At 43.6% G+C, this 18,464-nt stretch overlaps 1 protein-coding gene across 2 annotated transcripts in view; it reads left to right on the top strand.

The window, feature by feature from the left end:
- Positions 1–849: 849 nt before the first annotated feature.
- Positions 850–18,464, top strand: part of NTRK2 (neurotrophic receptor tyrosine kinase 2) — a 210,982-nt gene continuing 193,367 nt past the window's right edge. For both annotated transcript variants that reach the window (XM_055791270.1, XM_055791269.1), the window contains exon 1: positions 850–1,626. In XM_055791270.1, coding sequence (XP_055647245.1) covers positions 1,418–1,626 — 209 coding nt within the window. In that variant the 5' untranslated portion in view covers positions 850–1,417. The remainder of the gene's footprint in view (positions 1,627–18,464) is intronic.

The following is an 18,464-nucleotide window of genomic DNA, read 5'->3' as shown; positions in this document are numbered from 1 at the left end:
AGGACTGAAGGAACACAGTCTCAGAAATGGCAAGCGAAGAACATCGTTATTATGCCCAATTTCCCACATCAGCTGCTCTTTGCACCTGCGAATATGTGACACACGAATGTAAGTCAGACTTGCCTCAGCCGCGATGCAGGTGAACGGTACCTCCTTGTCGCCCCACCCCGCCCCAAAGCGGGCACTGTACCGGTCCGTAGGGCGGTCAGGGGTTAATTAACCCCTCTTGCTAATCGCGGCTGTCCGCCGCTCCCCACCCCCAGCGGGACCGGCTGCACGGGCCTCGCCGCGGGGCGCGGTGCATGGCGGCGGCGGGACGCGCGGTGGCGCCTGCTGAGCGCTGCGGCAGGCTCCGCGCACCGGCGGCACCGCTGCGGAAAACCCGCACCCGGGGGTAGGGGAGGAAAACGCAAAACGTCCCCGACCGCGGAGCCGTTAAGGGAAGGACAAAGCGTTTTGGGTAAAGAACGAGGCTTCGCAGGGTCGCTCATCCGTCGCCTGACGGGGCTCTTACAACATCCCCGTTTATCACCCGCTGGGCGAGATCCCGCCCTGGCGGGAATGCCCAGTGGCCCTCGGCGAAGTGTCCCCGTCCGCCCGAGGGGTGGGGTGGGGGTGGCAGCCCGCATTTACGGCCCGGTGCCGCGGGGCGCGCGCGTGTGTGTGCGCGCTTCTGAAGGCTCAGGCACAGGCGCCTATTGGTATCTCCTCTCCGGCATCCTCCCTTCCCTCCCCCTCCCCCCCCTCCTCCCTCCCCTGCTTGCCTTTTTTTTTTTTTTTTTGATTTCAGGCTCATTTTGTAGAGTTTCTGCCCCTCTCTGCGTCAGCCTCACGTCACTTTGCCGGCAGCTCCCCGGCTTGGGCTGGAGCAGGAGCCGGAGCTGCTTTATTATCAGCTGGAGGGAGGAGGAGACGGTGCGTAAAGCAGCGAGCGCGGCGCTCCGAGCCCCGCTGCCGCTGCCGCGGGCTGCGCCTCCCTTCCCGGCCGCCCGCCCTCCCTCCGGCGGGCAGCGGCCGCTCGGGCCCCCGCAGGTAGGAGCGCAGCCTCCGCCACCTGCCCCCGCGGCTCCGCGCGTTTTGCAGCATCATCGGGAGCCGCCGCGGGGGCAGGAGGCGCCGCTGCCCGCCCGCCCGCCGGGCCGGGGGCAGGTGCCGCGCCGCGCCGGGGCCCCGCTCGCCCCTCTCCGCCCCGGTCCCGCCGGCTCTGGCTCCGGCTCCCGCCGCGCCGCGGAGCACCCGTGGCGGGCAGCGCCGCGGGGCGTCGGTGGCTGCGGCTGCGGCGCGCCCATGTGAGCCCCGACTGCGGGGTGCCCGCCCGCGGCGCGGAAGGCTGCGCACCCTCCGGGCGTGCGCCCCGCCGGCAGCGGCCGGAGCAGGCGGAGGCCGTCGGGACAGCGCTGGAGTGAGCGGGGCCGGCATGGTGTCCGGGCGGCGGAGGCCGGGGCTCGGCCTGGCGCGGCTGTGGGGCTTGTGCTGCCTGGCGCTGGGCTGCTGGCGGGGCGCGCTGGGCTGCCCCGCGTCCTGCCGCTGCAGCTCCTGGCGGATCTGGTGCGCGGACCCGGCGTCGGACATCTCCTCCTTCCCCGTGCCGCAGCGGAGCGCCGAGGGCGACAATGTCACCGAGATGTGAGTACGGCCCGGGCCCAGCCCGGGCGCGGGGGTGGCGGGACGGAGCAGCAGGGGGACGCGGCGGGAGGGGGGCGGCGGGCGGCGGGGAACTCCCCCGCGCCGAAATGCACCGGCTCCGCGGGCAGATGCGGTGGTCGGACGCGTAGAAGCCCGGTGTGATTTACTTCGGACGCGACTTCCCAGAGGTGCCGCTGCGAGCCCATTTGGATGATGAATCCTAATGGCCCGCGATGCGGTTCCCGGGAGCGGGGCGGGCGGCGCGGCGGGAGGAGCGCCCGGGGCCACCGCTGGCCGCAGCGGGACCGGGACTGGGACAGGGACCGGGGGCGGCGGGCGGGGGCCGCCTACAGCCCCGGCCCCGGGCCCTGCCGCGGGGCGCCCACCGCCCACACCTCACCCCTGCGGCGGCGGCAGGTTTGGAAGGTGTAGGGGGATTTTATTCTGTTTAATTTTTTACTTTCGCTCTGTTTATTTCTGTGAACTGAGAGTTTTGGTGGGAGGCTTCTCCCCCTCCCCCCGATCTCTCCAGTACTCTTTTTTTCCTATTAAAAAAAAAACAAGAAGGAAGGGGCGGGGTGGGGGTGGGGGAGTGGGGGATAGGGGGAAGGAGGGGGTGCGGCAGATTCTGGTGAAAGGGAGAGCAAACTATCTTCCCTGCCCTGGCGGTAGGCGTGCGAGCCTGCGTTGCCCTTCTTCAGTAAGGTGGCTGGAAGGAGAAAATACTAAGCCTGTAGAGGAATGAGCAAGTGCTAGAGGATTAGGAAACCCTCATTAATAGTGAGGAATGTGCAAAAAGTTGGGTTTTTTTCTCTCTTACTCATGTGTTGCTGCCATCCTTGCTTGCCTACAGATGACACTTGGTGAGGGAGTTCTGTAGCTTTTTGTGTTTAATCCTGCATTGTTTCGCAGCTCTGTGCTTGGTGGTGTCTACCTACACCGCCTGAGCAAAGCTGCAAAGGCTCTTGCTGAGCAAAAAATTTTGGATACTGGACATGTTGACGATAGATCTGGGGAAAAAAAAAACCTTCTCAAGCTGTTTTGTCCATTCCATATTTCTCAGTCTCCATTGTTTCTGGATTGTTTTCCATGGCATTTAATGTAAAAGATACCAGAGTATTTTTTCCAAAATCTATACAGATTTTTCACTATTTGCATTTTCCATCCTTCTTCTCTTTTTCAGTGTCCTTTAGAAACAATATAAAAATACTGTGTAATACTGTGTGATTTCAAATGGAATTCTAGCTTTTGGGCTACCTTTCTGCAGTTTGCTGAAGTCAGTTTGCTGCATTTCTGTGCGTGTGTTTGGGGAAAAAGCTGGAGATATTAATTTCTACTGCTCATATATGGCCTACCTTTGGTAGATTTTTAGGACCTATGGTAAAGAAACAGTCTCTTGAGTTGTTACAGCAGTTATTGTTTCAGATGTTTGTTTAGTATTCTGTGGATTGCTTCATTAAAAAAAAACAACCTGCTTTGATCTATGCATCTCTGCTTACTTTCATGGCTTTGCTAGCCTTATCCGGTGCTTTCAATTTGGAGGTAACAGAGCAATTTCCCCCTAGAATTAAAACTCAGTTTAAATGGCCAGGGGAGAAAATAGATATGTAAATATGTATTCCGGCCATGATCAACTTAGAACATGTTTAGTCATTTTTCGCTGATGTTTTTGGTTTTAATTTTCCTGTGTCTTTTGAGCATCACTGTCTTTACAGTTCTTTTCAGATTTTACTGTATCATTGTGTGACATTGCATGTTGTTGTGTTCGGTGATCTCAAAATAATTTTGAGTCATGGATTTCTCAGGAGATGCTGTTGCACATTTTTAAGATGTTCTTTTCAAGTGTACTTTTAACAAAAAACACAGAAGCCCTTTGATTAGTTTATAGGCACAAATTAAAAATTGTACTGCAGTAGCTGTCATGTTATTTATTGTGGGAGCTCGGTAAACAGTAAAATATGTAGGGAAGTGTTCTAACATGGTAGATAGAAATTGTGGAAACACTTTCTAGTGCTGCACATCTTGCTTTATTCTAGCTAAGAAACAGGTTTAAAAGGAAGGGCCATTGCATTTTACTTGGGAAGCTTCAGGTCTGATTTTTCTTATATGTGCTCTACAGATAGAGGAGCACAATTTTATTGGTCTCTGGCAGAATTACTCTTGGTATAAATAAGAGTGGGAAAAGCACAAGACGATTAATTTCTAGTGATTTATTCCCATGTATTTCCTGAGTGTCTGTTGAAGCCAGACCTTCGTTGTTGCTTATGTCCTTTTCTTGACAGGAGTGGATCCCGCAGTCCTGGGCAAAACATCCACAGGTGCCTGGGGCACGTGGGCTGAGTAAAGATCCTCACCTGAGCCACATGCACTGGGGGTTGTTGAGATTAACTGCATGGCTAGGGTGGGCATGTGAAACCTGTGGTGATGCAGGGGCTGGCAGCAGGCCAGGTAGATGGCACCCGGCAGGCAGGATGTGAGTGGGCAGCAAGGGTTTCCCCTTGGCTCTGAAAAGTGGGAGAGAAAGTCAGGGTGGTGCTGGTAGAAATAATGGACCTGCGGTCCCACATGCTGGGCAGCCTCCACTACCTGATGCTTCAGCTCTGTTTTGGCCCATAGGTAAAACGCAGTTTAGAGCTTAATAAGCACTCTCCTCCCAGTCCAGCTATTTCTTGATTGCTGGTTGGATCCCCCATCCAAATCTACTGAGAGCAGTAGAAAGATACCTAGAACACTTTGTATCAGCCCTGTGAGGGCCAGCTGCTGAAACTTGGTGTGGCAGGGCATATGAGTATTTGTGTCTTGTGTTCTTCTTAGTCACCTTCCTCACTCTTTCCCTTCCTAGTTGTTTTTGCATCATTTTCTATGAAGGTGAATAAAAAGCAGCTCTGCCTCTAACAAGATTTTAGATTTGTCCCAGTTGGCTAGAGTGCTGACATGGGCTGGTCTTTATGTGGAAAGCGTGTGCCAGTGCTAAAATTGCTTATCCTGACAGAGCTTAACTGTAATAATTGCTTGGTAGTTTTGATATTATTAGAGATAAATTGGACTCTAGAGTGAGATCCTTCGTTAAAATCGTATGAGTCATTAAAGCTCACATTAAAAGCCAAGGACCAAGAGTGGTGAGAGCAAAACGACTGTGTAAGTGTTATTCAATCCATGCATTGTAGGCAAAATAGCAGATAAATAGTCCTTGGTGAAATCACTTGAGCAAAAGTATAGGTAGGGTAGTAAATGAGTAATTTTTAAAGTGTTCAGGGCTCCTTATAAAGGGACTGGTCTAATATTTCCTTGTTAAGTAAAATGTATTGTCAGTATATCTTAGTGTATATGACTCTTCAAAGACTTTGATTTTGACGTGTCTTCTTGCAATGCAAGTATATTCCTGGCCTAGTTTCACAGTTCTGATATCAAGTCATTAATATGTTTACTTACGATTATTCAGGTGAATGGGGTTTGAAATTAATTGCTCTAATTCAGGCAGAACTGCTTGTCTGAAATATAGTAGGTGACTTCTAAGCTTTTGCCTATTAAAGGAGAGGTGATTGTGTATTGCGAACATTTCAAAACCACAAAATAGATGTCTAATGCAGTTATATAAAGCACTCTAGAATTGTTAATAAATAAGACAGGGTAAGTAATTTATAGAGTAAATTATTTAACAAGTCATGTGAGCTTGTGCTAAAAAAAAAAGGCATGTTTAAATGCATGCAAAGCTCAGAGCTGTTGGTATTTTGGGTCTCTTTCATTTTAGATTCCTAGGCTGCTGCAGATTTAACATAGTATAAAATGCTCTACAAGGCTCTTCAACCCCCACCTCTTTCTTCTTCAAAGCAACTCTTCGCTGTGCAGCATTGCATGGCTTGACTGGATTGGAAAGTTATTTCTGGTGACTTGGAATTTTATAATAAAACATGAGGCATCAGGCAACAAATCACTAAAGGGGTTTTGGACAGTGGTGATATAAAAGCTGCTTTTAGAAATTTGTCTTTTTTTTTTTTTAATCTTTATTTCAAAATCCATGTAATTGGTTAAGGTGAGTTGAAAGTAAGCATTGTGAAAACCAGTTTTGTAATTTCTAGGTTCTAAAAATACTCAAAACATCCCAAAGCATTGGCTTTTGTGTATACTGGGATTATTTTTTTGCTCCCAGGAAACCTTTTGTATGGCTTATTTTAGTCCTTGTCTTTCCTGTTGATGAGGACTGATGGGTCTCCTTGGGGTCTTCACTGGGGCTGCCTTATCCAGGCTGATGCCAAAAGCTCATGCTGGAGGAGGGCAGCATCCTTCAGGAGGCACTCAGCATTGGGCAGCATTGGGCTGGCAGAATACTGCCTCTTCTTCTACATCTTTGGTCACTCAAGAGTTTTGAATGTGGTTTGGGATTTATATCCTAAAATGAAAGTTATTTATATGAATTTAAGGTTTTGGTCTTGAATATGTTGTTTTCAAGAATCTTCCAGTTTTTTCCATACTGATGAGAAAAGAGAGGGCCAGCACTACAGCCTGTGATATCTTTAGGATGGCATTTTCCAGATTTCTCAGGTTCTATTTTTTCTTTTATTATTTTTATGCCAACAGTGTAAGGGAGTAAGTAGCTTAGCAAGATTCTCGATCCCAAATTGTAAAGCAGAAACTTCGACATAACTAAACAAGGGCCTTATTTCTCCATATTGGATTTAATTTTAAAGTAAGAAGGACCCTTGACACAATCCCCCCCACCCTGTTTTGTTTTTCTGTTTGTTTTGGTTTTTTTTTTTTTTTTTATTGCAGCTCTCTCTCTCCTGTGTTTGTCATCCGTCACTGCATGAATGTCTTAACGCTATGTCAATGAAGGTGGTCATCCAAATTTTTTTGCCCAGGCTGGATAAGTGTATCTAGTAATGAAGAGTAACAAGAGATGAAAAGCAGAGCAGAGAACTCAAATCTTCTTAATGCTTTCTTGATGTTAGGTGTAAATTTATCTTGTTACATCTGAAAAAACTCTTTTTGAAAACTGTCTTATAAAAAGTGAATCACTGATTGTATAAATCCATTAACTTACATGCATTTCAAACAGAGAAATAAATTCACAGTGGTTTGAAAGCCTATACTGCCTGGGATGTGAATGCTCTGTTACTGGCTGCTCTTTCTGTTTGCCAAGGTCTCTCCATCCAGGTGTATGTAGGCACACAGCTGCTATTAAAACCACATAGAATTGGGATGCACCTTAATTCCTGTTCAGTTGTGAGCCTGTATTTTCAGAGACTGCAAAAAGCAAACTAAACTACCCCCCTCCTGAAATATGCATACGGAGATCCTGTTTCTCACATATCTACTATTAACCATAACGTTGCACAATCATAATGGGAAAGGAGACATGCCATGGAAATTCTGTAGTGAATATGCAATATTCTTTTTTATTTTCTGGAAGAAAATGACCTGCATTGAGTGTTGCTCATCAACAGAAGTTATAGCTGAAAGTTAAATGTATTTAATACAGATTCAGCTATTCCTGTTTCTGGCTTGTGTTGTCATCGGTAGGATACATTTGTGAAGATCAGATTTCAGATCAATATTCTTTTGTTATTAGACCAGGCCTGAAGAAGTGCTATTTTTTTGCAGAAGTGAGAGAAAGTGGAACAAGGTAGGCCAAAGGCCCAAGGCATTTTCAGAGATTGTAATCTCTGAATGGTGTGACTTGAACCAGCCTTTTGCTAAGCCTGGTCCTGATCCAGCAAGGTACTTAGATGCCTTTTATTTCACGGGGAAGCTGAGGCTGAGCTTCTGGCCTTGTTAAAGTCAGTGACAAAACTGGATGCAATTAGCATTCCACCAGGGTAGAGTAGTTTAGAGGAAGTATGGGAAGGATGAAAAGAACTTTGATTCAAAGCATTTTCCTGCCTAAGAAGAGAAGGGGCCTGTTGCTCCATCATTTGATATGTTTTTGAGTTGTGGCTTTTCTTGGATCTCAAGTGTTTTCCTACTGTGTGAAGACTAAATACGTTGAGGACAAGAGGAAGTTGAGATTGAGTATTTTAGAGTGGTCTTTTGTAAAGTTTCAGGTAATTCTGTATTGAAATGAACCTGCACTTCCATGTGCAAAACAGTAGCAGCTGCCGTCACTACAGGAGCTTGTGTCTATTTCACTGTATACAGTTGTCTAATGTAGAAGAAGGGCAATACATTAATCAAGGTTAGTCCATTGCTGAAACAGAAAAGCAGTGAAATGGCAACACTTCTGAGCTCCTTAGGGAAGAGTCTGTCAATAGAGCTGTAGTTGGGGCTGGGCAAGTTACCTATTTTTCATTTTGGTTTGACAGTTGAGCCAAAAGAAATCTTCCAGTTTTAGATTTAGCTGTAAGTATTTTTACCTTATTTATTTCCTAACCATACATGTAAAAATAATTAAGGCCATATTCAGCAGATACCTTGTGAAGCGTGGATGTCCCACATTGCACAATCAGATGCTGTATTCCATGTGACGATTGTATAGGACGTGACTTTTCCCTCTCTTTTGCAACAACTGTCTGATTTTCTGAATGCCAGACAGCACAGCAGGCATATGTGGATAAATCATGTGCACATACTGGGCATGTCAGACTTAGTGGGTATGGACTGGGGGACTTTTCACAGCATGTGCAGTGGGTGTCATGTGCTGGACTTGCTGCTCATGCTGGGACTGTCCCAGGCCTCAGTGTTTAAAATCTGGCAACTCCCTATGAACTGTGTAGCGAAGGCGCTGAACTCAGCTGGCTGCTGTCCTGCCAGCAATGGAGTGCTGGCTTCTTCCAGGAAGTGATTCAGGAGGCTAAATTAGGGTTCTGCTGCAAATTATCTAATGGAGGCGTACCCTTCTCCTGTCACTGAGCATGAGAAGACCCTGGGGACTTAGTTCACTGGGGTGAGTGGAAAAAGCAAGACCTTCCTTTTAGTGAGCAGAGTCACACTGTGGACTAAGATGTTTGTGTGGTCCCAGATGAACCATTTCAGCGGTGCACGTGGGGAGCTGCTCTGCCTGAAGCAGAGCATGGGTATGAACCAAGGTCTTGTATGTCAGCATCTTAACTACTGTCCTGTATGGTGTACAGATGTGAGCTTGCTGTGGTTCTTCCTGTCTGAGTCGCCTTACTTGGCATGGAACATTTAAATGTGCTTTTGGGTCAGCGAGCAGGACAGTCTGTTTAGCTAAGCAACTGTGATGCTTATTTGTCTAGCGAGACAGCTGGGTCCTGCTCCTCCACTGAATGCTCAACTACAGCAAAAATCAGAACAGCATGAACAGGTAAGGTTGAGACTGCCCCCTCTCAGGTTGCTTTATGGTATCCTCCAAGAGACTGGGGGTCAACAATATTCCCTTAAGGAGAAGAAGGAATTGAACCTGGTACCGCTGGACACCACTGGAGCATTATTTCCAGCATTTCTTCCAGATCTGTGGTCCTTCCAGATCTTCCAGATCTGCCTCACACAGACATGGGTTGCATTTTTTTGTTGTTTGTGTGTGTGGGGGTTTTTTTTTTGTTTATTTTTAAACAGGTGCATCTATTTGCTGAATGTAGGTCTAGTTCAGGAAGGAGAAATTCCTTCCCCACGCCCCCCCCTCCCATTAGGCATGTGAATAGTCTATTGCACGGTCATCTCCTACTCCCCCCTTCCAGTCTTGCCTCTTTGTAAGTTTTAGAAACAGGCTTTGGAACACAATATGCATACCGTGATCCTCACCTGGTAAACACATATGCTGTACTTTTCTGCTGGGAGCAGTTGTGTTGTCTTCATGGGACTAACTATGTAGTATACTTAGGCATATGCTGAAGTATTTTACAGTTTAGAGTGGCAGCAATGTAATTATCTTTTGAAGACTGTATTGCACTCTTTATTTATACATATACACAAGATGTTAAACTTTTCAGGTTAGATTCAAATAGATCTACAAACATTTTGAGTTAGCACAAATCCATGTGACATCAAGGCACCTAAATAGAAAAATATTAGTGCTGTATACTACTTCTGTGCCAGACAGCACTGCAGATCCTGGACCATGTTTTCTGCATGGAGCTTGTTTCATTTGGGGGACATGGACCTAGGTGGCACAGCTGCAGAAATAGATACCACTTGTCCTGGAGGTGGGTGTGGGTGGAAGAAAGACTCTGTCCATCTTCCCTGCCCTGAACGCTTCTCCCAACCCTCCATGGGTCTCTGCATGGAGACAGGGCAGTTGTTCCTTCTGTTTGCTTGGCCTGGTTGTATGCATAGTTTTTGGCCTCTGTAGAGCACTTCTGCATATTCTTACAACTTCTAACAAACAGTTTAACTTGAAGCAGTTTTGCGTGTCACACTGGGTATCATCTGAAGTGAAAGGTTTAGGAGGTGAGAGTCCTAACATCTGGAAGTATCATCAAGATGTCTGCTTGATCTTGTATAGTTGCAGGTGAACACCTTCAACACGCACATCCTGGGGTGGGGGGAATGCTGCCAGGTTGTGTAGCTTGGAGGAGTGCTGAAAGGTGTGTGCAGCAGTATGGTGTGGACATGAAAACTATAGGGAACTATATGCAGGCTGATGGATGAGAAAAATACTACCCTACTCCTAAGCAGTGGCAGGGGCAATAGCTGTAAAGGTAAATGCAGAATGCTATGAAAATAGTGGTGGGTAAAGGGGAAGGCAGCTTTGCAGAAATAGTATAGAAGTTTGAAGCCTACTGTAGCAAAAGATGTCACCTTATGAAAAAGGTACCTGCAGAGTGAGAATTTAATTTGAAGGGAAAATGATAGAGAGGATGATCTAAGACTTGAAACTATGTAAAATGGAAAGTGAATGCTTATAAAAGAGCATATTTTTTCCTGAAGTATAACAGTAAAGATGTCTATGAGGGAGGTTCTATGAGGGAGGTTTTAAGTAAAGCTCAGCTCACTCTAGAAGAGTCAATTCATATATGTCAGGCAGCAGAATGAACAGAAATACAAAGAGAAACCTTAAAGACAGACACAGGATGCTTGTCGGTGTGTACCGTTGCAAGAGAGAATTTTCCCAAAGTCAGACTGGCCAGGTACAGGAACATGGAAGGTTATGGAAACAGTGGCAGCAAGTGGCGTGCGTATTAGAAATACTCTGGTTATGGACAAATGTGCAGAAAGTGTAATAAACACATCATTATGCTAATATATGCAGTGCAGGTAAGAAACTACTTAAGAACAGGATTCTTCAAGTGAAGAAGAGGAGCTTTTTTAGGAATACTAATGGAAGAAGTTATAAATTCAAAAGATTGGCCAATTAAAATGAGGAGAAATGGACTATACAGAATGAAGAACAGAATAGAAATAACTGTTATAAACGAAAGTGAAAGAAGGAACTGTGAAAAGCACGTAAATGTGGAAGAGTGAAGAGCGCCTCTGAAAGACTTCAGGAAAAAAGCAATTTTTTTGGTCTGGAAATGCTCTCTGAAAAGGGCATTGGTTAAATATAAATAATAAACATACATAAGGCAGCAACCTGTTCAGGGCCTAGAAGACTGAGGTAAACATCAAGAGAGCCAACATCATGGAAAGTCAAAAAGACAATGTATAACCCTTTTGGAATGATTTGATAACCTGTGAAGTTGTATTTATGTATGTCTTCCATTAAAAGACAAGATATGTCTTGGAGAATACACAGATGTGTGGTGAGGGATACACAAGATGTTTCACAGGTCTTGGGAAAGAGGCTAGGAAATCAAGTGTAAACCACAGCAGGAGATGGTATCTTTTGAGGAATGGAGAAGCATCTAACAATTGAGTTTTCTATGCAATAATTGCAGAGAAAAAGGGAAGAGATCATGACCATATGTAGACTCTAAAGGCTTAAATAAAAACAGAAGAAAGAAAAATTTTGCTGGCTTATGGAAAGGGCAATATTGTTTAAGATGTCAAGAGTCAAATTATTCAGCAAATTTAATGCATTAACAGGATGTAGATGGATTTTCATGGATAGATGGCTTCAAGTTTTGCAGTTTCACTCCATCATTTGGAAGTACTACCTTTAGATCTGTATTTGGCATGAGGTGTACTGCATGCAGTGGACAGTGTATCACTTACGGACATATGTCTCAACGATCCAGTGAATATCAGAGCAAATTGAACAGAATATTTGATGTTCCAAAAGCAAGTAATGTTAAACTGAATAAAGCCAGGTATTAATGTCAAACAGTGGAAATAATATATGTAGGGGGAAGTCTGACCTGAGAGGGAAACTCAGAGGGAATTTCTTACACTGAGTCAAAGAGTCAGGGAATACTGAACGTGTCAAAACCTGGAGATAGGAAAAAGACTTAAAACATTGTGAAGCGCTGGCTTGTGTCAACAAGTGCTTACCCAGCTTTGAAGGATGCGGAACTCACTGTCATGGTTTAACCCCTGCTGGCAAGTAAGTACCACTTTGCTGCTTGCTTGCTCCGCCCCTCAGTGGGAAGGAAGAGATTTGGGAAAAGGTAAAACCAGTGGGTTGAGATAAGAACAGTTTAACAATTGCAATAAAGTGACTACTACTACTACTACTACTACAACTATGACTATTGGAAAGGGAGATAACAAAAAGATAAAGGGAAATAAAACTCAAGAAAAAAACCCATGTGATGCACAGTACAGTTTCTCACCGCCCACTGACCAGTGCCCAGCCAGTCCCCAGGCAGCGATCCACCTACCCAGCCAACTCCTCCCAGCATATATACTCAGTATGATGTATGGTATGGAAAATCCCTTTGGCCAATTTGGGTCAGCTGTCCTGGCTGTGTCCCTTCCCAGTTTCTTGTGCCTCTGCACCCTCTCGCTGGCAGGGCCTGAGAAGCTGAAGAGTCTTTGATTTAGTATAAACACTACTTAGCAGCAACTAAAACCATCTGTGTGTTATCAACATTATTCTCATACTGAATCCAAAACACAGCGTTGCACCAGCTACTGAGAAGAAAATTAACCCTATCCCAGCTGAAACCAGGACACTCACTTTAAGACATCCCTTCCACAAAGTCACTGCATGAGCATGGGTGCCTGGTAAGAAGAGAATTTAGTTTCGACATTAACCAAGATGCCTTAATGTTTTGATTCACTGAAGGACCTAAAAAAATCCATATAAAGGATGGTTAGAGGCAATCTTATGGAACTGATGTTCTGCTGTTTCCAATTGTGTCAAGGACAGTGACAGCTACAGAGGTGGTGTATGCAAATGCTGAAAAAGAGTGGTTGTGTTACTAATCTTTGAAAAGTAACTGCACTAGGTGGTTCTGTAGGAGAAAGAAATGTTACATGTATTTATATTTATTTTTTCCTTTGAGATGCTCTTTCGTCCTTGCAAGCCAAATAATAATTATAATTATTATTAGAATTATTAGGATCATTATTATAATTAATTAATTAGTCTTTTGTCTGCTTTCTGCTGAGAGCTAATGAAAAGCCATATTCACTACTCTCCTTTTTTTGTGTAATTTAATGTGCGGTCTTTAGTGTACATACTATAAAGAGACTGTACAGGAGTTTAAACTTCTTCCTAACAGCTGGCAGAGATTATTTCATACACAGTGGATTAAATGTGTTTTATAGATATGCATAAGGTCAGTGATTAAGACATACCTTTTAAAATAAATAGGTTATTATCTGGCCAGCTGATACTTCTTTCTGACTATATAAAAAAAATAAATATTTCCAAAATATCTTTGCTAAGGAAAAGCTAGACTGTAGCTGTCAGTTCTCCTCTGGAGAAATGTCAAAAATTGATGTCTTGTTGAAATATCAAATGTACAAACTTCAAGGAGCTCAAGGGGGAGGACAGGTCTCTGAACGGAGAAAATACTTAAATAAGCTTTGCATGCATTTTGGGGAAAGTAATGCTGAAGGTGGAGCTCGTCAAGGGCATGATTCTTACATCTGGAAAGCTGCATGAAACATCTTGAGAGTTTGCTTGATTGGGTAGTCTGCTATTTGAAGATATTAGTGCAAACACCTTAAAGCCAAACTAGAAACGTAAGTAAGCCCAAGGGTGCATTATGTTTCGTTTTCCCTGCCTCTAAATATAGTAACCATTTCCTTAAACTCTGCATTGCAGACATGTTCATTTATTTTTACTTTTGCATTCATGATTGCATACTGTAAACAGGGAGCTAAGGTTGTCTGGCAGACCATGGGCTTTCCATTTCCCAGGGAGCTGTAGTCGTAAGCAAGAGTATGGATCTGCTCCTGCAGTGCCAAAACAAGATTGGGATCTCCACTGAATTCCTGCTTTCTCCTGCTTTAAGCTGGTGCGTTGGCACTAAGTGTTCAGGATAATGGCTTTGGAGAAGCAATTTGCAATGACACCTGTGTGCTACTAATTGGATACTACTAATTGGATAATGATAGTATATTGGCACAGAGCAGAATGCCTGAGCCCCACTGTTTCCTGGCAGTTGATGCAGCCACACATCAAGAATAGGGAATTCTTGAAGGTAACGGTGATCTGTGACCTTGGCTGTGAGATGCTGAATTCCACATTGCCCTGAGCAGCACATTACCTGAATTTGGGATGTGCGTAGTGAAGGGTTTACTTAAAAAATGTGCGTGCCTGTGGCTGTGAAGAAAGATCCCAGAGTTAATTATATCAGCTCCAGGGCTGCTGTACTGGCACGTGGAGAGCTACCTCCTGTAGTCTTCTCTGACTCATGGTTAAATAAATGGGAGGGAAAAAAACCAAAAAACTGAAGTATGACTTAAGGAGCCTATGGTGGTGGCAATCAGTTTTTCACTCTTTGTGAAATAAAGAATGATTCACAGTTTAAAAAAAATAATACCACGACAGCACTTGCTCAGAACTTGTCAGGAGACACCAGACAACCAAGGAGTTGAGCACCTGCTTGTAAAATTGTTCAGTGCTAGGTAAGTCCACCATGGAGTAACTCAACACACTGCCTCTTTCCTAAATTATGGCATGCTTCTAGCAGCAGCAGTTCTTCTTGAGATTGGCCTCGTGAAATCTGACACTGATGGTACCAGATGGAGACAGCAAAATAGAATAAAATAATTGGAGCAAGCCTGTATACTTTTAGGGAACTTGCCACTTGTAGGTATGTAGATCATGCTCTTTGCTTGCTGTTAAAGAGTTTCCTTCCTAGGGGAAGCTTGGTCCTACGTAGAAAGATTTCCTGGTTGAGCAGAGGTCCCTACATCTGTCTGAAACCTGGCATTCCTGATACGCAACATTATGTATCTCCATGCTTCGTTTTCAAACTATGTGAGTTCACACCCCTCGAGCATTATTTAAAATTTGTTTTCAGAGGGGTTGCAAGTGAAACTCATTTGAATCTGCCCAATTTCATCGAGTATTGTGTCAAGCTTACAAATGTTGCTTGATTTTGATGCATAACCATGAATCAGCCCAGGTGTGTTGAAAATGTTGAAAGTTTTAGCATACCTTTTGATTAACCTGATCTGACGTTCGAGTTTGTAAGAACATACAGCCCTAGAGAACTTGGCAGTGTTTTAATTGTCAGTGTTACCGTGTAGCTCTCACAGTAGTGTAGACCAGGGACATACGTGACCTGTCATTAAATGGTAATTCATCTACTCACAGTTCAATGTCTGAAGTATGCTGCCTTATTCCCTAAAGATTTAGTGGAAAAATAACTCAGAGTATAAAGTTTTCCCAAAGTTCAGAAATATTTCACCAGGGAATGTTCATTAATTTTAAAAAATTTTTCCCAGCTGTATGATTCAGAGCTAGACATATAATTGATTTATTTTTTTGGAGTGTTAAAAAAATATGTTTCCCATAAAGGGAGTTTTCTGGCAACAGAAAGACTTCTGGAGCTGAATTACAGTGTTATTTGCTTGCATCTATGTTGTTAAGACAAGTGTGCTCTAGTTTTCCAGCATGTCTTTATAGCTCCAGATGGAGTGGTATACCTTAACATACATTAATACAGAGGAAATAAAGTAAATGAAGTAAGTTAGGAAGGTGTACTTCTGCTGACCAGTTTTTTTTTTTTTCAGGTTAAGGGAAATATTTGAAAGTTAGAGTGAAATCCTCTTTTGAGCTACTGAGGCACAAATTAATCTAGACTGCTTTAAAGAGCAGAATCTGCTTTCTCTTCATGCTGCTGCAGTTCAGGGGTTGCTTCACTGACCTTATACGGACTGTAGTCCTTCATGTGTAACAAGCAGAAGTGAAGACCTCCTTCTTGAAGGAGAGCTTATTTGGAGGAGTTCACTCTCTTACAATAGGATCTTTAAATATCCTTTCCAGAATGTTGCAGAAGTGGTGAAGTATGAGTGTGTGACATTCAGTAGCTGCTGAAGTGTGCTGAGATGAGCATGTTATCGTAGATTGCAATGTGCAGTCAGTAGGTGTGTGATTCTTGAATGCCTTTATCAGAATTAATCAGTAGTTTACAAAGGGGAGATGAAATTAAAGATCTGAAAACAAATATTGTTTACTGATGACTCACTGGAGGAGAGGCAGAATGCTATAGTATAATCAAGCAAATAGTATTGTAGGCAGAAATCTGTGTTTGTGAGCTGATACGTGTGATGTGACTGGGTGCTATCCAGCCAGGTTTTGGCATTGCTACACTTTGCTGTGGTGTGCAGCGGGAGCTTCCAAGCCCCTCACGTGACTTCAGCCAGCCGTGAGTCAGGATGTTTTTCTTCTGTGCTACAGTAAAAATGTTCAGTTAAAGAACAGGGTGGATATTCTTAAGGCCAGGCACGCAAATTACATTTCTCAGTGTCTCCCACCACAAGTCAGAGCTTTTAGTGTATTAATGTTTGATGATAAGTTACATCAAGGTAGAGTAGTTGTGAAAAAGGTAAAAATAGACTTCAGTTAGGGATAGGTTTTATTGCAAACCTCCCTCTAAATTAAAAAGAACAACGTCCCCTTACAGTGTATAGCTACATCATTGCACTCCTTTCTTTCTCACTGCTATGAAATAGCTGCAGAGGCTTAACTTAAAACAGACTTGTTAAGCATAAGAGGACATGACCTGCTTATGGTAAATTACATCTGTCCACTATTTCTTCAAGGATTTCCAACTGCATGAAATTCACTTTACTGTCATGTTTTGTACAGAGAGTGTTTTTACAAATGCATTGCAGAGCAGTTATTGTTTTGAGTTAGTTGCACTTAGCCATTTCTTCTAGGTCCCTACTCAAAGGTATAGCTATGGAAAATCAGTGGTTTCTTTTGGGTCTTTCTGTTAGGAACTGGAATCATAAATCATTCACCATAAAGAAACTAGCAGCAGCTAAGAGTAAAGTATGCCCCCCCTCACTTTTCTTTTAAGGAATGCCGTAAGAGAAGGAAAGAAAAGATCATAAATTCATGTCACTTCTTCCAAAATATCATCCTTTTGGTTTGTTCCCTAATGGGCCAACACTGATCTTTTTTTTATGTAGATTTTGTGCTCATACTCAGATTTGCGTCTGATATAAACTGTGGTAGCTCCATTGACTTCAGCAGAGCTAAGCTATTTTACAGTGGCTGAGGCTTACCACAGGATGTAATACACCAATATATTTCTGTGCAACACTATAAGTTATGTCAAGTTATGGAACTTCTTTTAGTGGGAGGTTCTGGTTAAATGTTTTTATGATTAAAATTGCAGTGTCAGATTTAGATGGGTGATAAATGTGTTTAAGTGATGGATCTGCATTCTGGCAGTGTTTGTCAGAGGCTTTTTGATGGCTTAATCTTGAGCTAGTACAAGTCATTGCTCAGTTTCTTCTCTTTTACTATTCTGAGTCTCTTATTCCTCTGTTTTTCTCTGTCCATTTTCCTCAATTCCTGCTCTTCCACGTTTTCCCTACCTCTGTCTGGTTGGACACTGAGGGCAGGATGAGGAAGGTATCTTCATACGTCTTGCATATCTTCATACGTCTTGCATAACTTTATTTTAGTATTAATAGGTCCAAGTGACAGAGAAGGTGATAATTAAATCATGAGTTCTTCTTCAGGGCAGGTTCAGAGGAAGTATGGTCATTCACTTGGAGGACACTCAAATGGAAGGATTGACAGTCTTTTGTAAACTACTTCATTGCTTTTACTTGGCAAAATATGTAAATTTACCAAACAGCAACCACAACAACAACAACGCAAGATTAATAAACCCCAAGAGGGTAAATCAGATTGCCTTAAAAAAACAAGGAAGGAAACATAAAATATGAAGGACTATTATCTTGTAATGGGTACACCGTGTTAACCTTATCCTAAGAAGTCCTACAGAGCAGTTGGTGTCATATGATGCTATAGTAATGTGTTTTGTCTAGCATCATACATTGTCTTTTTACTGCCCTTCTTTTTCCCAAGAGAGTGAATCCCATTAGGGGAAGCTTTACTTTTCCTGGTACTTGGCAAGAGCATAGTGCAAGTCAGATTTGCAGCTTTGGAGGAGAGCCCAAATGCAATTCTCAAGCTTTTATTGGGATGTGGGCACACAGTGAATTTCTTCCACACACCAGCTGAGATAGGTTGCCTTTGGGAATTCAATACACTGTCTTTCCAATTCACCAGATTTCCCTTTAAATAATATTAATAATAAAAATGCTTAAAATGGAGACAGACTTTATTCTAGCAAAGAAAGACTCCTTTTTAGGAAAACTTGCAGCTTTGTTCTGGAGTTCTGGATTCTCATGAAAATATGGGTCAATCTCTTTAAAGTTTTTCTGGGACTGGGGTTCTCTTTTGAAGTGCATGGACTCTTTAGCAAGGCATCTCATACATCAGGCTTACTTTTCTGCTCATAACACTACTTGAGTTGCAGTTTCTACTGATTTCTTCTTCCTAGAAGAAGAATGCATGATTTGCATTGTGAAACTTTTCTTCTTGCTGCAGAAGAGGTAACAGATTATATATCATCCCATGCATT

This window comes from Falco peregrinus, chromosome Z (assembly GCF_023634155.1).
Source record: "Falco peregrinus isolate bFalPer1 chromosome Z, bFalPer1.pri, whole genome shotgun sequence".
Classification (NCBI taxonomy): domain Eukaryota; kingdom Metazoa; phylum Chordata; class Aves; order Falconiformes; family Falconidae; genus Falco; species Falco peregrinus.
Note: the sequence above shows the minus strand (reverse complement) of the source record. Positions and strands in the feature narration are given on the sequence as shown.